At 34.8% G+C, this 24,886-nt stretch overlaps 2 protein-coding genes across 10 annotated transcripts in view; one reads left to right on the forward strand and one right to left on the reverse strand.

The window, feature by feature from the left end:
* On the reverse strand, positions 1-16,968 carry mfge8a (milk fat globule EGF and factor V/VIII domain containing a). The gene is made up of 10 exons (NM_001014299.2): positions 16,485-16,968; positions 14,177-14,302; positions 12,686-12,817; positions 8,912-9,025; positions 8,484-8,665; positions 4,964-5,119; positions 2,525-2,669; positions 2,241-2,443; positions 1,359-1,514; positions 1-824 (listed from the first exon to the last, which is right to left on the reverse strand). Exons 1-10 carry the CDS (start codon positions 16,561-16,563, stop codon positions 681-683), a joined length of 1,437 nt encoding a protein of 478 aa, NP_001014321.2. The 5' UTR covers positions 16,564-16,968; the 3' UTR covers positions 1-680.
* Positions 16,683-24,886, forward strand: part of cpt1aa (carnitine palmitoyltransferase 1Aa (liver)) — a 25,222-nt gene continuing 17,018 nt past the window's right edge. For 3 of the 9 annotated variants that reach the window (XM_087259531.1, XM_087259525.1, XM_087259528.1), the window contains exons 1-8: positions 17,320-17,747; positions 18,191-18,346; positions 18,466-18,608; positions 20,724-20,895; positions 20,978-21,082; positions 22,009-22,146; positions 22,927-23,004; positions 23,212-23,319. Coding sequence is in view for 7 of the 9 variants with exons in the window: in XM_087259525.1 (XP_087115651.1) it covers positions 18,206-18,346; positions 18,466-18,608; positions 20,724-20,895; positions 20,978-21,082; positions 22,009-22,146; positions 22,927-23,004; positions 23,212-23,319 (885 nt within the window). In the remaining 2 variants the exon portion in view is untranslated. Of the gene's footprint in view, positions 16,787-17,319; positions 17,748-18,190; positions 18,347-18,465; positions 18,609-20,723; positions 20,896-20,977; positions 21,083-22,008; positions 22,147-22,926; positions 23,005-23,211; positions 23,320-24,886 lie in introns of those variants that run through there. The other 6 variants (XM_087259530.1, XM_087259524.1, XM_087259527.1 and 3 more) reach the window with 3 other exon arrangements.

Here is a 24,886-nt window from a genome sequence, read left to right on the forward strand (position 1 = left end):
TTGGACAACTGTACATTTCTTTTTTTAATTCGGTTGTTTACGTTGGCCAAATTTATAAAATGCGTTATAAAAGTGTATACCAATGGCAGTGCAAACAGGTCAATTGATTGGAGCAGCTTTCTCAACAAGCTCATTGATTATAAAAGTTTTCAATTCAATTCTGATTTACAGCACGGTTTCTGACAGATCTGATTCAAGCTGTGCGTACAAAAAGCAGAAACTCAGAATTACAAGTTGAACTTTCCGTTACAAATCAATCCTGTACATGTGCTGAAAGGCAAAATAAGGTAAACTGATGAACATCAGCACTAATGGGCTGCAAAATGTAACACTTGAAGGTTTTTACTCACCTTAGTGACGAAGGATAAGCAATAACACTAAAAGAAATTAACGAGTGTGTACATTTCGAAATAGTGTTTATAAGATTAAAGATTTTAGTAAAACATTAAAATTAGTCTCATTGTGTTTTCTTTCAATTCTGTAAAATACTCAGAAATGTACTTAAAACGTCATTTCAGAAACTCACCGCTGTGGCCAAAGGCTTTCAAAATTAGATCAACTGAGCCCTTCAAGTAATTGCATCAGTACAAGAACATACAGAGCAATAGAACGGAGGCTAATGTAAATGGAAAATCACCCAGCAGACACACTTCAGATAGTGAATAAGAGTGTCATGTTGACTAATCATCACAGCCCAGCAGCTCCATGCGCAGGGTGATCCGCTCGTGCCACTCCCATGGCAGAATGCGTACATAACGGGCATAGAACGGAGGCTCGAACAAGTTCTTTTTGTGCGTGTTGTTGTCAGTGTTGCCTTGGAAAATCTGCAAGGAATAAAAACAAAACTAATTTCAGTAAGTAAGGTGACATGAGTATCAGGCATGTATTGTAGGGCTCATCCTGTGCATGCCTTTTTGTTGTTGTTCTTACAGTTTTTACAAATATATTTAGCTAATGAAATGTATTAAATAGAGCTTGCATCTGCTTGAACTGACGATCAGATGTTGCAAGTCAATGGTTACAGGTTTTCAGCTATCTTCAAAATGTCTTCTCTTGTGTTTAACATAAAAAACTCATAAAGGTTTGAAACAAGTAAATGGTGAGTAAAAGATGACTAAATTTTCATTTTTAGGTCACCTTTCCCTTTCTGAATATGTAATAAGTTATTAACATTTAATTAATATTGATATTGAATTCATATTACTTACGGTGACAGAGTCATTCATCTTTACGATGTTAATAAGCAAATATATTCTAGCTAGTTCTAAATCTAGTATTCCATATTCTTCAAACACAGTTTTAATTAATGTAATCTAATCTATTTATTTATTGAATAAAGATAACGTCATTGCTCTAACCTTATCTGTTTTTGTTACTTGATCCTTCACAATGCTCCAGGACTTTCCATCATCACTGTAAGCGATCTTAAAGGCCGAAACAAACTGCACAACTCCAAAGTCTTTTGCTCCCTGAGTGATGATGCCTGTGACCCTTACAGGTTTCTCCAAATCCAGCTGCAACACAAAAGAAAACACAATAAACATGATATTCAATTACTTGCAAAATCATTGATGTTAAAGCTAAAAAAAAACCAACAGGTTTGGTTACTTACTTTTTGGTTACAATACTAAATTAACTCATGATGAAAGTTTTATAGCAACACAATTACTACATTTTCAAGGTATTAATCCATCACAGAACTATTTGTTACAATGTTTAGCATAATTGAGTACACCTCATTTTAAAAATGAGTATTTGTATCCATTTCTCAATAAATATAGGCAATATATTTTGGTGCATTTAAACAAAACATATTTATTAAACAGATATATTTATTAAAATAATATTTTACTCACCAAACAAGAAAATGAAAAGATAATACTATTAAAATCAAGCAAAATATTGCAAAAATAAATTACAACTTACAAAATTTCGACTAAATTCTTCATTTTTTTAAAAATGTGTATTTAATATTTATCTATGACATAAATTTGGCTGTACTAGTTTTTTGGCCGTTATCGTAAGTTATTTTGTTAGATAAGCTCCATATTTGGCTTCAATACTGGATAATCTTATGTATATGCACAAATATAATATTGTATAGCTTCCTAATAAAAAAAAATGTGAATTTAAAAGAGAGATTTTTGAGGGGTGTACTTTTATATATGCTGAGCACTGTAAGACAGGAAAAAAACTGCAGAAAGAATTACAAAACTAGTCATGACACTTCACAGTCGGACCTGGAGCCACTCAGAGCGGTTGTTGTTAGCTGCTGACCATGCATTAGTTTTGCCTTGCTTGTCCAGACGAGCGTAGAAAGGGTACCAGGTAAAAGCATCTATACCCCAGGTGCGGAAAGTACTAGATGCTGTGAGCTGAACATCAGAGATGAGTCGGGATTTCATGCCCAGTGGATCAGTGCAGCCGACTGTGCTGGAGTGAACTGTTATATTAGGGAAAATGAGAGGCTAAGTAAACAAGAAATTGTAAAATAGTGATTCAAGGATAATTAAACTGCAATTACCATTGAGCTCACAGCCCACAAGCTCCATCCGCAAAGTACAGGCTTTACGGCAGACAACAGGAATGATGCGAATAAACTGGGCCACAATGGGAGGGTCAAACATGTTTGTCTTGGTACCATCGTTATCTGAATTTCCTGCAAATACCTAAAAAAAAGTAATAATAAAGGATGCACCTTAAAAAAACATTAGGATTGCATTGATGATCCATTTAGAACATCCATTGAATCTTTCCATTCCAAAAGTTTCTTAAAAGGCACCTGTTTTACCCCTTTTTTAAGATTTTAAATAAGTCTTTTGTGTCTCCAGAATGTGTTTGTAAAGTTTCAGCTCAAAACTCCAATCAGATTATTTATTATAGCTTTCAGAATGTTGGATTTTCTGCTCTGAACACAATGTAGCTGTTTTTGTGGCCTGTGGCTTTAATGCTAGTTCTCCCCGCCCACTGTTCCCACTTGCCTGTCAGAGTGTGCCTCAATCTCCGCCTCTGCTGTGTCAGATTAACAGCACAGTGACAGACATGAAGAAAGCAGATTTCACGTTTAACGTTTGAGAGACATACTACAGCAAGAACTTTCCCAATGATCATTTGATATATTTGTTGTGGAGTTGCAGCGATGAGTCACACACAAGGTCGTTACAAAGTTCATGCACACACACATCATGCACGTTTAACTTTGTGCTGTTTTTGCATGGCAAATGTGACAAGATACACGTTAATATCCACAGCTGTATGGATATCCGGTATGTTAATGTACAAAATAAACCTGATTTAACATCCACAAACCGGGATTGAAGTGTCTTTTTTAAGAATTGTACTGACGTGTGGCTTTGGTGAAGAAGTAAAGACGGTAAAATTGCTGTAATTTATTACAAACATGCACTGTTTTAAAAACATTTTAAACTTGTAAAACTAATGCTTGATCACATTTGATGATGATTGATGATCACAGAGAGCTGAACAGATCTTTTAATCCCAGTTGCTTTGTGCAAGTCCTGTCTTGTAGATATAATTATATGCTTTGCTACATGTTAATACGCGGCTCTCAATCAAATTGCTGGGTGGGGAAACCGCACTCTTACGTCACGTCACAATGGGAGGGATTTGGATCCTATTTTAACGTCAGGGAATTAAAAAAAAAAAAAAAAAGAGGCTTATTGTCCTTATATCACTCAAATATGACTCTAGACACACTTCTGTCCAAACAGCTCACAAAAGATGGTTTTCATCATAGGTACCCTTTAAAGGGGTAGTTTGCTCAAAAAATTAAATTCTGTCTCTATTGACTCACCCTTCAGTTGTTCCAAACCTGTTTAACTTTCTCTATTCTATTGAACACTTGAATCATTGTACAAACAATCCTTAAAAGAAATCCCTTGATAAGAATTCAGTTCAATATTAAAGAAATACAACCTATTTAGTTGGAAAAATGTAATTAAATATGTACGTTTGTTTTCCCAGAGATGGGTTGCGGCTGGAAGGGCATCCATGCGTAAAAACGTGCTGGATAAGTTGGCGGTTCATTCCGCTTTGGCGAACCCAGATTATTAAAGGGACTAAGCCGAAAAGAAAATGAATGAATGAATGTACGTTTGTTTAATGTTTAAGACTTTACATAACTCGACTTCACCACTAAATCAGTTTGTGAAAGTTAGAATAAGTGCTCAACGAACTACTAGGAGTGGTGAAAGAGGGGATTGTATTATTCCTCTCATTAATAGTAAATTCAGTCAGTCGGTATTTTCAGTAAAAGCTGCAAGGGAATCGAACATTACACCAACAATTAGAAGATCACTTATTTATTGCTCTTCAGTTTCATGTTAAAAATTGGTTATTGACAAATCAGTACTGTCAGGATTAGTAATGTATTCTTGACACTTATTTTTACTGTGTGTCTTTGGCTTTTTGTCCTCTGCTGCTATCAATCTCTTTTTGTTTTTTTTGCTTTTTTAAATAGTATTTTATATATGATAGTGTATTCTATGTTATCATGCTGTGCTTCTATTTTAGGTGTGACATTTTAACATTCTATAAGGGGTCTACAGATGAAAAATAGCCATTCTTGACTAATTCTGCTACATTTTACAGTAATGCTTATTAATGCACATTGACCCTGTAAACAAATAAACTAAATAACACTAAACTAAACACAAAAGAAGATGTTTTGAAGAAAGCTAAGAATATACTCATAAAGGTTTGGGACCACTTGAGCGAGAGTGATTACATTTTTAATTTTGGGTTAACTTTACCTTTAAATTAAAAAAGGTTCTAAGAACTAAATGGTTCTTTTAAGAAGTGCTAACAGAGAGGTTCTTTTGGAAAAAGATTGGTTATTATATATAATCACTGCAAAAATTACCTTTATTTGTTAGGTGTGCATTTATTTAATCACATAAGGAAGGCTTGCATTGTGTTAGATTAAATTTTCGATGTTTCTTACTCTGTCTTTTCTCTGGCCATCTGCTCTGTACACAGTGTAGGTTTTGCCATCAAAACTGGATGCCACCTTGAAAGCCTTGATAAACTCAGCTGTCCCCATGCGACTGGCACCTTGAGTGATGATTCCTGTGAGACGCATCTTCTTTTGCATGTCTATCTAAAATTAGAGAATCAAGAACAGGAAGTGTGAACATTATATCGGATGTACACGAAAAGAAACTGAATTACTTCCAGACAACAAGTCTACACAGCAACCAGAACAATAACAGCAAAAAGAAATAAAATCTTATGAACAGTAAAAACATTAACATAAGGACATGCTTTACTATGAACAGAACATTATTTTCTGTTAGTGTAGCTTTGGGTGCTGCTAATATAGTTATCATTTTAATTGGTATTAAAATGATCAGGGAATAACTTATATTAAAACAAATAGGTTCTTTTATTAAATTGTTTTAATGGAGATCCATAATGCCCCTTGATAAACATTCATGCCTTCAATTGAAACATTATGACTAGCGAGCAACATTTTGTGTTTAAAACAATTTGTGTTTAAAGTGTGCAGCACTTCAATAAATATTTTAAAGCAAATATGGATTTAATAATGCAGCACTTTCAATTAGAATTCTTATGTTTGAGTTTTTAGAATTTTAGCTGCATTATGCATTACAATATTATTTTATTTAACATTTAAGTAAGAGATACGGTAACAAATTATTTCAATCTGATCTCAATATTTGCTTCATACATGCATAAAAAAGGAAAAAGAAAGAAAAGAAAATGATGGTTTGGAAATTATAGGGATATGTACAATTTTATTAAACAAAATGTGATAGGAGTCAGAGTCTCAAAACACAGAGGAAGACTGAACAGAAATATGTGTGACAGCTAGGGGTGGGAAGATTAACCGATATGTATCGATACGCGGTCATGCGCGTGCACGATGCGAGTGCATCGGTTGAGCAGCAGAGGATGAATGAAATTTTGGAAGCAAATCGAGATGCATCGGTTTTTGCGAGATGCATCGGTTTTTCCGAGATACAGCTTATATTTTTAATATAGAATGTATTTTTTATTTATTAACAAGTGTTGTTAACCTGTTTTTGGCGCATAATTTAATCGACCTACATAAAGTAAGCCTTAGCAACGGATTTGCGGATGTGTACACTTTCACTACAACTCAGTGTATCAGGTGTGCGGATGAAGCTAGTGGTGCGCCCTCAGAAAGCGCGAGAAGCAAAACAAACATTTTATTCCCCACTGAGTTTTAAATCTAAAGTATGGCAAGCAACATTGTGGATTTAAGGATGGACGACATGACAGGACAGATGCAATTTGCAAAACGTGCCGCGCATCTGTAAAATACGCGGGCAGTCCGACTAATCTGATATCTCACTTGAAGCGGCGCCACGGTGTTGTTGTGAAAGCATCTTCCAGTGTTTCTGCATCGCCGGCTTTCGCACTGCTTCAACCAGCTCCAAAAGTGGTGAGAAAAGCATTGCAAGTTTTTTTTTCCATGCGCAACAGTTCTGCTCGCTCTACGCCAATAACGAATGCTATTGCATTGTTCATCTGCAAAGATATTCAGCCTAGTGTCACGGAGAACGAAGGTTTTAAACACCTCCTCCTGTTAATTTTTATTTAATTATAATAATAATAATATTAATAATAATAATGATAAAAATAATTGGGTGTCACGGTGGCACAGTGGGTAGTTTGACCACCTCACAGCAAGAAGATTGCTGGTTTGTTATATTTTTATTAGCCTGTTGTTTACAGTAACAGTGATGTTTCAAAGCAGCAGAACACTGCTAGTTCACGACCTTAAGTTTTGAATAATCAGTGGCAAAATATATCTTTGTAAAACTTGTTTTCATAGTTGAAAAGTTAAATCACAATTCTTGTTGTGCAATGCTAAATTTATTTATGTTGAAAGAGTGCAAATATATACATTTATAATATATATTGCACTTATACATTCTGTTTATCTTGAAAATACTTAAATAATATGTGCTATATGTTCTAAAATGGCCCTCTACTGTAAACTGACACTCTGGCTCTGAGAGAAAAGCCAGTTTTTAAAAAAAGTCTTGGTTTTGCTTGGTTTATAAATAATCAAACTCATTCAATGGCACAGCATCCTCTTTCACATAATCTCATAAACTTGATCTAATTAGTTAGTGCTGAAATATCGCATCGTATCGTGATATGGGTGTAAATCGTATCGTGTTGCATCGCAATATGTCACAAATGTATCGCTAATATATCGGATCGTATTCTTTGTATCGAGATACGTATCGGATCGGCATTATAGCTTAGATGCCCAACCCTAGTGACAGCAGATCATTTTAGAGAAGATTCTTTACAGCTCCCATAACAGCATTACACACAAGCTCACATAGTTAGGACATTTGTTAGAGGAAATATGAAACCTTAAAGGTTAATAGTTTTTCTACTTTTGGGGACTGTCTGAATATACATTATTGCAAGCAGGTAGGAGAATTTTGATCATTTATTCATTCAGTATATTATACCAAAGGAAAATAATGGTTTTAGACCAAGGTGAATGAATTATTATTAAATATACATTTTAGAAAGGAGTAGAAAAGCCAAAACTCATAAATGGTTGCTGGATGACCAAACAAAGAATCGATGGCTAGGAATTGTAGATCATATAAAGATATTTTATTTTAAAAATTCCCAATAACGTAATATGTTTAAGAAAAAATGTCAATAATATGATAAGGTGTTTACATGAGTTGCTTTTTGAATGTTCATTTCATTAACCTGTTTTACATGTTATAGCACATAATACGATTAACATCATTTTTTGTTTATTAACATCGTTTGAGTTTCATGTAATTTCAGGTGTTTCATTTTTAATTTGTCGACTTTAATAGCAGTTTGGCGCTTCACTATCATTTAGGAACATTTCATGCGTGCCCTTCGTGACAAATGAGATATTGGATGCGAGTATGAACTGCTGGATGTATGGACAACTGTGTTGTTTTAATGGAATTTGATACCGCACACCGTATGGGGAAAAAAATAACCTTCGCATTTCATGATGCAGGTGTCTGTGGTCCTTCACTGACTCGGAAGCTGCAAGAAATAGTGTCTATCCCATCACAAAATGTGTTGAAAAGTCCTACATGACGGTAATAGTTTGATTGGTGTGTTTACATATCTGTACTGCACTTCAATAATACCACTAAAATCAGCATACTCCACATGTCTTTATCTGATTTCTGTTTAGTTTGATTATGACCTTAATCAGATTAAATTTATAAAAATCGCTGTTTACATGGTAGACTCTTAATCAGAGTATTGTCTTAATCATATTAAAATCGGATTATTGGTGTCCATGTAAATGTACTCAATAATTATTATTATTGTTTCACTTTAAAAATGGGTTGAAGCCATGTCTAGTAGTTTCTGTTACACAGCAGTGCAATTTAACACCATCACTTTTCTTTTTTAATTAATTATTATTTAATTAATTAATGGGTTGATTGGCAAACCTCAATCCAGGGGTTCTTGTCTTGGGGTGCTGAGCTCCAGGCATTGACAATCCCCCGGTTATTAAGGCGTGCAAGCGAAGGTCCCCAGTGCTGCAGTCCCAGAATTCCAGAGTGAACAGAAGAAGCTGAAATCTGGGACTCTATGATTCCTCCTTCCTCCATCCCCAATAGAGATGTACAGCCTGCAGCACAAAAAAAAGATGTGAGCACAAGTTAATAAGCCATGAAGTCCATAATTTCTTAATTAATGTTGTACAGCTTATTGCCATCTGATTTATTACAGCAGTTAAGCACATGTGCGTCAAACAGAGTGGAATGTAATCAAACACTAAGGGTCAGCGATAAGACAGCTTTAAGCTTAATTGATGCAACTATATATTAAATCATATTTAATAAGCTAAACACCTGAAAAGAATATAAGAACTCACGTAGCTTGCACTGTTTTCCGACATATGGAGAAGGGCACTGGCAGGTGTAGTCGCCATCCAGATCACGACACACACCTCCGTTCATACAAGGCTTGTTTGCGCAGTCATTCACATCTGTGTACGAAAACCAATAATAATTGGGATATGCAGTTATGAGGTGCTATATGTGGTTAATGAGGAGTAGAGCTGCACATTGCTTAACATGTGTGCTCACAAAGATGACATCAGGATCTCTAATCTCCTCTAAGAGTTCTGTGTGGAGCACAAAATCAGATGGTCACTAGTCATGTCTGTTTTTCTAAAAAACTGCAAACACTTTGCATGGAGATGAAAAGCACATTAAAATGTTCCCAGTTGGAGGCACAACAAGACAAAACCACTTTATTTTATTATTGCTGTCTGAAGAAATGCTGAAGATGTTTATGAAAATTCATACTCGGCAAGTTTTTTGATTTAAAGTCACGGATTCTGCCCAAATTCACAATCAACCCTGCCAAATGATCAGAAGTGTGTCAAAGGTTCTTGCAGTTATCACAAACCTCCACTAAGGGGCAAACTTTCTTAGATTCATTCATTCATTTTCTTTTAACTTAAGTCTCTTTATTAACCAGGGGTTGCCACAGCAGAATGCACCGCCACTTTATCTAGCATATGTTATTATGCAGTGGATGCCCTTCCAGCCACAACTAAGCACTGGTAAACACCCATACACTCCTGCATTTACACACATACACTATGGCCAATTTAGGTTATTTAATTCACCTGTTCATGTCTTTAGACTTGAGGGAAAACCGGAGCACCCGGAGGAAACCCACGCCAACACAGGGAGAACATGCAAACTCCTCACAGAAATGCTAACTGTACCAACTGGGACTCGAATCAGCGACCTTGCTACCCCCTACTCACTGTGTCGCCACTTTTTCTTAGATATGTGGTTAAAATTGAAATAAATGTGTAATTCACATATTGTTTCAATTGTCTACTACTAATGATAAAATTACTATTTAAAAGCTTTTACCCAATTTCTTGTCAAATAATTCTACATTTATGTAGCATCTATGTACAGATTGATTAAAACTGATAGTAAATACAATATTGTTACAAAGTATTTCAATTGTAACTTTTTGTACTATTAAGAAGTTTTTCTGGAGCAGCAAATTGTAATTTTATCTTGTTTTTAAAAAATTCTGAATTGGATTCTGAAGTATCATCAACACAGAAGACTGGAGTAATGGATGTTGCAAATTTAGGTTTGCCAACATAAACAAATAAATTACATTTTAAAATATATTACAATAAAAAAAGAGTTATTTTAAATGTGTGATCATTTTTTCATTATTATTTTTTGTCTGTATTTCTATCAATTAAATGGTGAGCATACAGCAAGTGGCTTTTTAAAATTCTATATATATTACTTAGAGTTACTGTTTATCACATTTGGTTTTTGAAAAGTATTACACCATTACCACGAGTGTGATATTTCTAACTTATCCATCCAGAAATACTGTTTTGATCATAAAATGACACAGAAACGCTATTGTCATGAAAACAGACAAACAGTATTTTCCCGTCCAAACAACAGAGCAGCTTTGCTCCTAAACTGTTAAGAGGATTGAACACTAAAAACATTGCTCTGCCCAATCCAGCACACAAGCACACAAACAAGCACACCTGCCTACTGACAAGATGACAAATTCATCTACAGTAGGTCAGATGTGCTTCTTTATTATTGTGAGATTCAACAGAAAATACGCATCATCTCTTCTGAAATGGCTAATGAACCATGATCTAATTCACGATTCAAAAAGCAACTTAACAGACTGACAAAGGATTTAGACAAACAAACAAATCTGATTTAGCTTACATCACATAAAAAAGTTTTGAAGTTCTTTAATACTAACAAACCAGACTGTACTGTTCTTCTTGAGTATAAAACCTCTTTGGCTGCCCTGCAGGGAACGTTCCTGGCTGCATCTGAGGGCCATTCAGTGCCAGTGCTAGTCTAGTAAAATCTGTAATGCTACACTGTAAAATCAGTTTCTTTTTCTACTATATGAATTATGAAATATTATAAAAAAAGTTATATTTTTCCTCTTGCTTCTTCTTAACATGAATATTACATTCCTAAATTCCTAATGTATGTGTTGTGCATTGGTCAACTGTAATTATTGATAATTGCCGTGTACACAAATTACATAATTGGTTGACACTCTAGACACTGTTTGGAAGTGTTCATGACTTGGGACTAGAAATTATGCCCTCTATTACTGCAATAAATACCGTCTTAGCTACATTTGACTGAAAAAGCCACAACCAGTTTTGAGCGGACAAGTAGAACAAATAGGCGGGTTTTACAGATAATAATAGTAATTCCAGCATGGCAAAAACACAGCTAGTCATATAGAATTAAAAGTACAAGTTATCTGTAACCAGTCATTTCTTAATGCTTTGATGTAAAATCAGAATCTGAATGGTTACAATGGTTTTAAAAGACATGCCAATAACAGCATCAGGGCATCAAACTGTTAAAATCATAAATGGAAGGGACTTGTGTGGACTGGAAATTTTGAACAAAGCTTATTTAAAACTCACTATGGTTACAGCTCTCGCTGACTGCTCAACATCCTGGGTGTGTCTGGTGTTTACACCAATTCAACTGAACGTACAGTCCGTTTTAAAGCATGAGTCCAGTGAAACACTATGGAACATATGATACAGCATGAACTAACTGAAATCTAGTCCTTGTTTAAACCTGTAGTCACAGGGAAATTCATCATGTAGGAGAAAATGTAATTAATTAACCACCAAACGCATCACAGAATCTCTATCTATTGTTTAATTGAGCACTTAGGGTGTGTTCACACTTGCCAGTTTTGGCTTGATTAAAAGGAAATCTGATGTAAATGCACTCGATTTCAAGTGGGAATGCTGCCATAGGAAGATTACCGCAGACTGGACTTCTAAACAAAAGACTTGGTAAAGTTACAAGCAAACTCTTGAGTGGTTTGTCTGAAGTTGGTGCATTAAATTGAACGAAAAAAAAAAGACAAAATACATATAAACAAACCAAAAAACAGAACATAAAATCATAGGATATGGCCACAGACAGGACAGAGTCTGATCTGATTCTGTTCTGATTTCTTTAAAAACGAATAACCTCTTCCTGAGTCCACAACTGATAATAATCCCAACACATGTGTGCACATACAATAAGTGCATTTAGAAACCAGCCCAGAGCAATGTTTTGGATGTTCAGTTATGTTTGTTGCAAAGTATGTCATAAAAGCTGTATTTGTTGTCGTTTTTTAGTATCTGGTTCCAATGTGGTTCAAATTCTGATTTAAAAATGACAGCGTGAACACTAAGAGAAACAGGAACCAAAACTTATTTCTTAGATCCACACCAAACAAAACAAGTCTAAATCTAACTGTGAGTGTCAACACTCCCTCAATTATACTTACTCTGGCTAATTGAGGCTAAAATAATCCATTTAAATCCAATATATATCTATGTTGCTCTAAATAATTATTGTTAGAACTAGTAACTGGTGGTGGAGAAGAGAAACCTAATCATACAATTGTAAAGCGCTTTGGGTGGATGCCCATACACAATAAACAAGCTATATAAATGCACATTACATTACATAGTATTATGCATTTACCCAAAAATTTGTTATATTTGCTATATTATAGCCCACTGAAGTGATCATCTAATTTGTACAGGAGATACCAACAAAGCTTGTTGTAAATCTGAAATAAGTGTTACAATACTTACTGATTTGGCAGTGTGCACCTTCGAAACCAGGTTGGCATTTGCATACATATTCATTAAAAGTGTCTCCTCTTCTGGAGTTAACGATCACTTCGCATGTGCCATCATTTTTACATGGGTTTGGGCTGCAAGGACCTGAAGATGGAAGCAGGAATAATTTCAGATGTGAGTCTCAAATACAGAAATGTAATTTTTTCCTCTACAAGATATTAAGATAGAGCAAATGAATGCTCATATTCTTTATCTGAAGAAAGTAGTAATCTGATATAATGATTTAAAATTGTGTTCACTTTTGCCAGGACACCAAAATCTACAACTGAAAATGAAAGCATTTAATTCTATCCTCTACACCACATATTAATGAAAAAAAAATTCTATCGATCTAAGACAAAGTTGCCACAACCAAGAACCCCATTATTACCATAAGCTACATAGATAAAAATGGGTGTGATTTTAAATGGTAACAAATTGTAATAACTCTACAATAAAAATCAGTTAACAGTAATAACGTTTATGTGCGGTTAATAACCGTAAATTAGAACTGCACAATATATCATTTAACCATATTGCAATGTGTGCATCTGCAATGGTTATATTGCAATAAATACAATGTTGAGATTATAGAGGACCAGAAACCACAGGTCAAAACACACAAGATTTGTAGAGATGCTGCACAAATGAAGCATAATAAAGTAAAAGTTTATCATCTGCATGTGTTTCTAAGGCCTGTGACTGTGTGAGTATTTTAAGAGAGTTTAAAGCATTTTAGTAGTGCAAAAAAAAAAATATTTGTATTGAATTACTTGTGTGATGAAGACTATGCAGTGTTATTTTACATTTGATTATTCAATTTCTGTACCTCAATACTGCTAGAGTCTCCCCAGAAAACCATAAAGCTTGGTTTATTTCACAATTTGCTTCATTGTGTTTATTTATGATGTAGTCTGTTTATTACATGTATATAAAAATAGCATGAAAATATATTTATATTTCACTTCCCTACAAAATCATCCTAATCAATCTGAGGTAATGACATTTCAAATAGAGCTATTCAAGTAATCTGGTGAAAATGTATTTATATCGCAATATATTCATTCATTCAGTCATTCATTTTCTTTTTGACTGGAATGAACCGCCAACTTATCCAGCATATGTTAGTATATTAGTATATTTCTCTGCTTGTGAAAAAAAGTTTGTTGTGATGAGCCTGGGTTAATTATATGACTTTTTCCATCACTGACTGCCTTTGGTGATGCTTTTTGTCTGTGTAACAAAAGTTCAATGTAATGTATAGACTTTTATGGTTTCTACTGTACTTTTAACAGTTGAATTCTGGCAACCACAGCTGCCATTTTTACTGTAAATTTTACACAAAATAATAAGAAAAGGTCTAAGAAAAAGGTTTTCACCGAAGAACAGGGTGAACACTGTAAGCCTAATCTAAAATTTAAATGAGCACAAACTGAGAAAATGCAGATATACAACATTTCTGACCATTCTCAGTGGCATTGCAAGTATCTCCGGCAAATCCCTCGGCACAGATGCAGAAGTAGGGATCTTCCCCGATGCCAGTCACGCACGTCCCTCCATTGTGACACAGGTTCACCTTGCAGTAATCTCCTATAAAGACACACACAAGCAGGAGCGAAAGGAATTAAAAAGATTAGAATGGAATTAGTTCTTATTTTATAATTCGGAGACGGACGGAGTGGTCCTGCATATTAAGCTTCGGGAGATACAAAGAAGTAATAAAAAGGGAAGGAGCGCTTTTCATGCTTCTGAACAGGATCAGGAGAGTACAAAAGATAAGAGATGTGAGCAGCATAGCCAATGTGAATTTGCAGCCTTCATAAGCAGATGTATACTTTCCAAGAACATGAAATATTCTATGATACTTCAAGATAAGTGAACATGAAAGGTTTGGTTTTCAGTATGCCTCTATCTGTAAGTACTGAGTGAGGGAAGCACAAAAAAACATCCTTAGCAATTAGAACAAAACAAAAACAGCGGCCTAATTAAATTCGTCTCATGCTCTGTTTGGGAAGCATCAGTATTCATTGTGCTTCATTCTGGCTGACCAACATGCTAGGATGAAGAAAGGCATGAAGAGAATGTAGGAACACAAAATGTTCATGAACATACTCTCAAAGATGTGAACTGTTACACAACGTGCTTCTTGAGAAGCTGAGAGATTTGTGGCTTGTTTACCACGTGAGCTCCTTAAGATTACATGTAGAGGTTTAGTTCCTTAAATGAGCTTTTGGGTGAGAAATTAAAGGCACTTTCTTATACAATTCTGAACAGATTTATGTCCCAGAATTGTGTGAGTCATATGACCCTATGTTGTGCAAATTGTTTTCCACATCGTTGCAGTTGCTTTGTTTGGTCTTAACAATGATCTGCACACCTTTTATCTGGATCATTTATTGAGAACAACTTTATATTATATTATTCTACATCACATTTGACACAACCCTAAAAAATAACCAGTGTTTCTGCCAATATGAAAACATGTACAAAATGTAGTTAAACAATGGTAGCCACAATTCAACTGTGGTTTCTCTACAGTACACTAACATGGCAAAACCAAGCTATTTGTAGTGAAACTGTATTTATGCTAAGGGTAATACACCAAAAATAGTGGTACTAAATGGAAATTACACTATAATGTTTGCAACAAAAGGATGTTAAATCATAAATATAGATTAATTTATTAAACTAATTAGGATCATGCTAAACAATTAGTTATCAATAGTTATGTTCTTTTAAAAAGACTGATGGCTTTTGTTATCCAAACAAGGCTCAAACATGATTTTGCAATACCTGAAAAATACGTGTTGGAAACTCCTCACGATAAGAAACCTCTGCTATAGAAGTAATTTACTTGAAATGTAATTTCCTTTTTGTTTGTTGTTTTGTACAACGTTATACCAAATATACCAACACATGAATAAAAGAAGGATTATAAGTAGGCTATTAATAATATACTAACCAGAACCATTTTTAAACTTGAAACTATTTAACAACACTGAAGCAGTGACACTCAATACATTTAGCAAGATTTAACATGAAAATGAGCATTACATATTAAAGCACTGAAAATGTAGCCAATTTTAAGTGTGATTTACTCACCATTCGCTGTACAAATGCTGCAAATGACTAAAATAAATGTAGTTAAACAATGGTAGTCACAACCTAATTAAGGTTTCTCGACACTAGCATGGCAAAATATTTGTAATAAAATTGCATTTATGCTAATGGTAATACACCAAAAACAGTGGTTACTAAATTGTAATTACATTATAGACAAAAGGATGTTAAAACCTAGTTATAGATTAATGTATTATACTAATTAAGATCATGCTAAACAATTAGCTATCAATAGTTAAAATTACAGATGGCTTTTGTTATCCAAACAAATCTGAACCATGACTTAGTGTAATACATGATGAATTGCAGGCAAAACACACACAGTATATGTGAAATGTTCCTTAACATTGAACAAATAACTCCTCATAATAAGAAAAACATCTACTACTGAAGTCATTTACTTGTAAATGTAATTTATTTTTTGTTTGCTGTATTGTACAACGTTATATCAAATATACCAACACTATACCTAGGCTAGTAAAACAGTAAGAGGCTATTACTGATATACTAACCATAAACATTGTTAAACTTTAAACTATTCAACAACACTGAATCAGAGACATTCAATGCATTTAACAAGGTTTGCCATGAAAAAAAGCATTACATATAAAAGCACTGGAAATGTAGCCTATTTGAAGTGTGATTTACTCACCATTCACTGTACAAATGCTGCAAATGACTAAACTGACGAACACTACTATACAGGAGCGAGTGAAGCTCTGGCTCTTCATATTGGTGCTCTACTGTCTGTTTGTGTTTCTCAAGTCCCGGAGCGTTTTCTTTACCGCTAGGTCTCACGACGTCATCCTCAAACGTGGAGCAGTTCAAGTACAGGGCGCGCGCACTGTGCACGTGCACGGCTTAAACTCAAGATCAACAGACCCATGTCGACTGGATGCGCTTTAAAATGCTGAAACTGACAGATTCATTATATTATGTGGATGCGTTTACATGGTATGGTGTTGTTAAAACTATTCAAGAGGGGTCTCCACTACATTGTGTAATACTGTGTGCAGTCATTTTAGATTAACGTTGCATTACTGAACCTCCGGATATTCGTTGGTTCAGTAATCCCATAATTCATCCTCCATTGAAAGCCACTAGTAAGCATGTCAACGCATGCAGCTGTAAACAGTCTTTGTTTTGCGTTTGTAGCTTTTAAATAGGGTCATTAAATACATTCACACCGCCGCAGGCAGAACGCTCATTCCGCGTTCACTTCCGTGTTGGGAGTTCTGCGGGGCACGTGATGATGCTTTTACGCGCTTTAATTGGTTGCTTTTGCTGTTTCTCAAAGAACGTGCTAAGATGATGAAGGTCATTACTTAGTGTGTAATTAGCTGCAAAGCTACTGTAGTAGATACTATCATCACCATCACATTAAAGTAATTATTTAAAGCAAAATATCAAAAGCTCACCTACATAATTTTACAACCAACATATTATAGTCATATGGTCACTAGAAAGTGGGCGGGCTATATTTGTCTAGTGTGCTGTTGTTAAAGTACCAGCCGGGAGGAAAAAGACACGCTGCTATCTTAATCTGGATTCATCGTGCCATTTGATCGAATGCATGTCCCATCGCACCGTTAATCTGATCGAGATTTTAGGAAAGGTCGGGAGAATAATAAGTAACTACAATCAAAAGGCGGTAAGTCGGGCATATGGCAGTTTGACATAGATAAATTCGTCATCGTGGACGTAAATAACAGTGCGCTGGGTTAGCCGTAGCTCACTGAGTAAACACAGTGATGCAGATAACAAATCTAGATCGGGTCTGTGTTCAGCAAGGCTAGAACCAAAGACGTTTACGCTTCATTTACTATAGCATTCTCATCTGTTTGCCATCGCTAAATCACGTGATACAATTCGTGTAATATAGTGTTTGAAGAAGAACAGACGGCCACATCATCAGGTCTGTATGCATCGCTATGTGCAATTAGATCTTCCACTTTCTAGGTTAAAAGATGTTCTTTTAATATCTAACTAACAAATGGATATTGGTCTATTTAACATGTAATCACTCGAAGTGATTTGAGTATGAACTTGAATGGGTCAGCCAGTGTTGAGTTCTCAACCATGCTAGGGGTGTTAATATTACTGACTTTGCTTTAATTTGTGAAGTTAAATATTAATATGAGTTAAGCATGAAACCAAGCAGGTAACTGAATATTAGCTTGGAGTTGTTATTTTATTAGTGAGTAAAAGGGCAGGCTATAGCTTATACAGAAGTCATTGGAGTCATAAGATTTGTCTAAATAAGATTTGTCCAAATAACGTGAAGTAGAAAGTTATATTTTGTATGTTTAAGTTGGTCACTTGTTGTATCCTTTACTGAAGAATTTTGTACGTTTGCAGATTTTTTGATTCAGTATGGCAGAAGCTCATCAGGCTGTGGCCTTTCAGTTCACCGTCGGCCCGGATGGCATTGACCTTCAGCTCAGCCATGAGGCTCTTCGGCAAGTCTATCTCTCAGGAATACACTCCTGGAAGAAGAAATTTATCCGATTTAAGGTACCCTGATGGTGTTTCTTACATGATTCTTCATTGAAAGTCTTCTCAAGACTAATTTGGTGTATTAAAACCGGTCTAGGAGATTTTACTGTTGTTTTTCGATTGTTGCATTTCTACAGAATGGCATTTTGAATGGGGTATATCCAGGAAGCGCACCAGGGTTCGTGCTGGTGTTGGCAGGGTACCTTGGAAGGGCACAATATTTAAAAGTGGACCCATCCTTAGGCCTGCTCTTCAAACTTGGCAATTATGTCCCGATCAGGTAAGTGTGTTTCATATGTGGGACATTCTACCAGAAACGTACATTATCTTACCCTAAAATAAAAACGTAAATACAATAAATAAAAAGTATTTCATCACAAAATGTCTAAGATGACCTAATGGTTGATTTCTGTGAGTTGATCTGTAAAGGAATATGTCATTCATTTGGTTCTCAGATATTTGTTCTTTAATAAAAACACTTTACAAATTTACAAACCTTGTCATTGTCCTCAGCCCAATTGAACCTACAGCTTTAATACTTTTATTATGCTAAAAGCTGTTATTTAGAAGAAAAAAAAAACTGAAATAGGTTTAAGTTGTTATCGTTTACATCAATTGAATAAAAACATGAAATTGTAAAGACATTCTACAAATATATTTAGTACAAATAAATGTACAGTTGTCCCCATTTTTCTGTCAGTCCTGTCACATTTGCATTAAATTTAACATAAAATGTGTGTAATACACGCTTAAATCTATGGCTGACAGTGATCAAGGTTGCATTCTATCATTGAGTTGTATGATTTTATGCTTGTTTTTGTATGAATTTTTTTGAGGAGGACAAGCTTAAGTCAGGCCCTGTCACTTTTTTTATAAGTGAAAATGCATGTTTTGGGTAGAATGTCCCTTGTGTTTTGTGTTACTTCTCAACACAGTAGGGCACAATAGTTATGTATAGTTAAGTAAAATATACATTCGTTTAGTCCGCAGGGAAAAATAGATAACCCTTTAAAGACAGACTCTATGTGATTTCTGAAGTTGGTAATTGATTGTATATGCTTTTGACCAATAAATTACATTTTTAAGCAGTTTTTTTTTTTGGCATTTATATATTGTTGCAATCTGGTGATTTGAGGTGCTACTTTTGTCCTCATTTGTAAGTCGCTTTGGATAAGAGAGACAAACTACATTACCCAAGATGCTTTACAGAAAATTTTATTAATCAGATGGTCGCACCAAGCAAAATGCACCAAAATAAATCTTTAGCTCCACCCACTCTCATGAAACTGCACAAAAAATATACACTACCTCACAAGTCTCGCCGTGGATCACACTTGTAAGAGCAACAAAATAATAACTTGACTTCTAGTGGATAATTTTTTATAAGTGGCTGAAGGTAGACTTTTCAGATGAATCATCTGCTGAACTGCATCCCAATCATCACAAATACTGCAGAAGACCTATTGAAACCTGCATGGACCCAAGATTCTCATAGACATTAGTCATGTTTGGTGAAAGAAAAATCATGGTTTGGGGTTACATTCAGTACGGGGGTGTGCGAGAGATCTGCAGAGTGGATGGCTACAGCAACAGCCTGAGGTATCAAGACATTTGTGCTGTCCATCACATTACAAACCACAGGAGAGGACAAATTATTCAGCAGGATAGCGCTCATTGTCATACTTCAGCCACAAAATCAAAGTTTCTGAAAGTAATGAAGGTCAAGATGCTCCAGGATTGGCCAGCCCAGTCACCAGATATGAACATTATTGAGCATGTCTGGGGTAGGATGAAGCAGAAGACATCGAAGATGAACGCAAAGAATCTTGATGAACTCTGTGAGTCTTGCAAGCACGCTTTCTTTGCCATTCCAGACGACTTTATTAATAAGTTAAGTCATTGCAGAGATGTACGGATGCAGTCCTCCAAGCTCATGGGAGCCAAACACAATATTTATAAAAAAAAAATTTCAACCAGAGGTCAAGTTATTATTTGTTGTTTCTAAAACTTAGATATGCGAAAAGACTTTTGTCAGGTAGTGTATTTATCCAGCCTTTTATTAGTTTGTGCTTTTCCAAAGAAATTCTTTCCTATATTAAAGTTGTTCAGTAAACATTATTGTTCCATTGTCCTTTATAACTAATATTTATAAACACGTTTGATTTAAATAAAAATGTGTAATGTTGTGATTCTCGATGTTGTTGGTTGGCTTGGTTTATCTTGTAAAACTTAAAGAAAACAAAAATGAGAATCCCTATTGAAATTCTGAAAAATAAATTGGTAACTAGCATTGCTGATACAGTGTGCATGTACTAATTCACTGTATAAAGTGCTTGTGAATGAGGCTATTTGATGGTTTATTTGAGAGGTTATTTTAAGGCTTCTTTTTCTGCAGTAGGTACATGTCCGAACAAAAGCAGATGTTAGTTGGGGGTGTCATGGTGGGCACAGGTCTGTGGATTGCCATCATATTCGGCATGAGGACTGTTCTGAAGGGTCTGTTGTCCTGGCACGGCTGGATGTTTGCCTCTCATGGCAGAATGACCTGGAAAATTCGACTGTGGCTGGTGCGTAAGGCAGTATAGAATTAATAATAATTGTTAAATGTTTTTGGTATCAGTCCCTGGCTAAAAATTTCTGTCTTTGCAGGTTTTCGTAAAGGTTTTTTCTGGCATGCAAACACCAATGCTTTACAGCTTTCAGAATTCTCTTCCTCATTTATTTGTGCCATCCGTGAAGGAAACCACAAGAAGAGTGAGTAGTTCATTTCTAAATCGTCCAGCTCAATCTTTTTCTTAAGTTAAGTGTTAGTTATTTTAGTCTTTTTTTTTTTAGGATGTTTATTCTAGGGCTGCACGATATTGGAAAAATCTGACATTGCGATATTTAGTTTTTCTGCGACATTAATGCAATATGAATACAAATCTCGAAAAAGTCTTGAATTTAGATTGATTGAGGTGATGTAAAGATGTGAATCATGTATTAAAAATAATTAATATTATGAATGTATAATAAATTGCAAGCAAAAGCAAAGAAAAAAGTAAACGAAACAGTGCTTTATGGTTTCCGAAGAGTCAAACAGTATTCAGATACAGACATTAAATAACTAAATGTTAAATGACACTCTATAGTCTTCATTGTTTTAATAATTCAGTAAAATTATTCTTTATTAATGTTAGCTCATGCATTCTCAATTGTTGTGCTGTTATAACACGTATATAGTTATATACAACTATAATCCAGACTCACCGTTGCATATCCTGCGATTTGACTTTTGCAGACACACATTGCAATATCAATGCTGAAACGATATATTGTGCAGCCTTAGTTTATTCCATTAAATGCAGACTCAAACTGGTAATCCAGAAATCGCTATACTGCATTTAGTTATTTCAATGTCTATTTTGGTCACTTGCTTTCAGAGTTAACTTGCTCAGGTGATTATCATCTGATGTTGAGGTAGGTTGCACAACAAGGATGAAGTGAGATAACTTACTAAAACGTGCACGCTGTTCAGAACGTACTAGAAAACAAAACTAGCGATGATTTGATTTGAACTCACAAGCATCAGTTGCTAGAATTCATAATGATGTGCGATTTAAGTTTATACTAAACTCTACAGTGATATTATACTTTAGGTGTGAAATTTAGCTTGTTTTCTTTTGAATTTTGGACTTTAGTATCTTGAATCTGTCCAACCACTGCTGAGCGATGAGGAGCACCAAAGAATGCAGAGACTTGCACTGGATTTTGAGAGGAACCTTGGACCAAAACTTCAGTGGTACCTCAAACTGAAGTCTTGGTGGGCCACCAATTACGTAAGTAAAATGCATTGCTCAGCATATCAACGGTATTATGTTGTGTTCTGTTTTCTACTTTGTGCAAACCTGTACAATTTGTTTTGGGTAAACTTAGACAAATGTTCAGAGATAGTTAGGGATTTAGACTGTCAATGTACTAGACATCAGATTAGGTTTCAGGATCTGCGGAAGGACTCATAAATGTTTAAAAAATGATTTATGTATTTTATCCTTAATTATCAACATCAAAAAGATGGTGAAAATTCTAAATATGTCAGTGTTTACAAAAACAATCTGGGGTTAACATTAGAATTATGATAATTCACCCAAAAATGAACTTTTACTCTCTTTTTACTCATTCTCAACTGGTAAAGTAACCTATTAAGGAGTTTCTTTATTCTGTTGAACACATTAGAATAGAATAGAATAGAATAGAATAGAATAGAATAGAATAGAATAGAATAGAATAGAAGAAAGCTGATAACCTGTAACCAATGACTTCCATTGTAGAAAAAACAAGTACTTTGGAAGTCAATGGTCATGTATTTCCGACTTTCTTTAAGCAATCTTCTTGTGTTCAACAGATAAAAGAAACTCAAACAGGTTTGCAACAAGTAAAGGAAGAGTAAATGATGACAGAGTTTTCATTTTAGTGTGAACAATCCGTTTGAAACAAATCTTACAAAATTGAAATTTTGAATGCAAGTGTAATTGTTGGGGATTTGTTTTATAACGGGAATGACTGTGAAGGTCTAAACCTTAATTTCATTTGAGTTTTTATTGCTGTATGTGTTTCAGGTCAGTGACTGGTGGGAAGAATATATCTACCTGAGAGGTCGTGGGCCAATCATGGTTAACAGCAACTATTATGTAATGGTAAATGGTGCTTGCCAGCTTCACATGTGTATGCAGCCAAAACGTGCAATAGAGTGCCTAGATATATTACAGTCACAAGATAAGCTTAGGTCACTGTGTTTTGGTCACAGAGTTCAGTTAACTCCCATTTTTGTTTATTCTCAATTTGATTATACATGCATTCTTGGCATCTAAAACCACTTGCCCTTTCCCCCACTTTTTGAACAGGACTTTCTTTACGCTTTTCCCACAAATATTCAAGCAGCAAGAGCAGGAAACGTCATTCATGCAATAATGCTGTACAGGAGGAAGCTGGACCGGGCTCAAATCAAACCGGTTAGACAATCTACCATATTTTCACTGCATCTTCACATCAACATAAATTGCTTTCATTTAATCAGCTAATAAATATACTTCTACTATGCCCAATTTTTAATGTTGTCAAACAACGTTTTCTATCTGAAATGACTTTAAAATTTATTTTAAAATGTAAATCCTAAAAAAATTGTAGCGTTTTTATCAAAAGTAAATCTTACAGTTCAAACGCAAACAAAAGTTCTCAGGGGTAGCTTAAAAAATGTGTCGGTGCTCTTTTTGTAAGGGATTCATCAGAATAGACAGCAAAAGTCAGGCCAAGGCACTCGAAAAATATTTTACAATTTTGCTGTTTGAATCTTAGCCATTTTAGATTTTTAGCTAATTTTACGTAATATTTATCGTTGTTGTTGTCTTTATTGTTAGAAACCTTTTTGTTAGTGGTGTAACTGATCACAAATCTCACGGTTCAGATCACGTTATGGTTTTTAAGTCACCGATCAGACCTTTTTGGATCAGCAAAAAAGTAGGAGACAAATGTCATTTTCTTTCCATTTATACAACAAATCTTACAGTAAAAACCATTGATTTAACAAACACAACTTGGAAGCTTAATAATAACAAAAATCAAGAAAGAACCAGCTGAATAAAAGGAAAATATTCAATATGAAAAATTATCTTTGCTACAGTTGCTGATAATGCTAAATACAGAAATCTAACATCTCGTACAACAGATCATATTTATTTTCAATTGATTCAACAGTTCATACATAAAACTTCATGTTTCATTATAGGTGGGTCAATTCTGAAAACCTATTCAGTGACATAATTTTGATGGTTGTTTGTCACTAACTATTGGTTAAACAATGTAATTGCTCCAACATTCACCAGCGTTAACAACCATTAAATGCTAAATTTAATCTTTACCATAAACATCAATGTTTATATCTGAACTATAAACTGTAATCCCAGTACTTCTGTGTTATTTAATAGTTTGTAACTAACTAAAAAAGAGTAAAAACTAAATCTCTCTCCATAAAATTCAGATTTGAAAACAGCACTTCGAAAGATTAATGAACATGCAAATCATTATCATTTATTATTTTTAACTTTTAATGTTTAATTGTGACAAACAGTAGCTACATTTCCATCCACCTATTTGTATGCACACTTTGTACATTAACAAAACGGTTGATGGAAACACCAAGATGTGTATAAATTTGGAAAATGTGCATAAAATATATGCGCATAAATGAGTAGGATAAACTTTTTATTTGATAAGAAAAGAAGCCCATAAACTGCGATGGAAACTCTTTTACTGAACAAATTCCAGTATGCGCATTAAAAAAAGTCTTGTGATTGAGCACATTGCAAAACGTTGAAATGTTGTTTTGGTCATTCTAAAACACTTTAACCATTTCAGTATTAGTGTCATTATATTATAAATGACGGCCAGAATCAAGATGTGCTCTGCGTCTCACATCTTCATAGGCCACCGCATATTCACTGCTGGTCAGGATTGCCTTCAGAGGCCCAAGTCATTTATTAAATAAAGAAAAGATTCACACAGCTTCTCCTACCGCAGCAA

Source organism: Danio rerio, chromosome 7, assembly GCF_052040795.2.
Source record: "Danio rerio strain M-AB ecotype USA chromosome 7, GRCz13ab, whole genome shotgun sequence".
NCBI classification, from domain to species: domain Eukaryota; kingdom Metazoa; phylum Chordata; class Actinopteri; order Cypriniformes; family Danionidae; genus Danio; species Danio rerio.

Bases quoted from the DNA above. Each gene is read 5' to 3' on its own strand.
- mfge8a (NM_001014299.2), bottom strand. From the start codon at position 16,563: ATGAAGAGCCAGAGCTTCACTCGCTCCTGTATAGTAGTGTTCGTCAGT. The intron at 2,670-4,963 runs GTAAGAAACATC...ACTTTTTTTTAG, and splicing joins ATGGCCAGAGAAAAGACAGA to GTATTTGCAGGAAATTCAGA. The intron at 1,515-2,240 runs GTCCGACTGTGA...TTTGTGTTGCAG, and splicing joins ACCGCTCTGAGTGGCTCCAG to CTGGATTTGGAGAAACCTGT.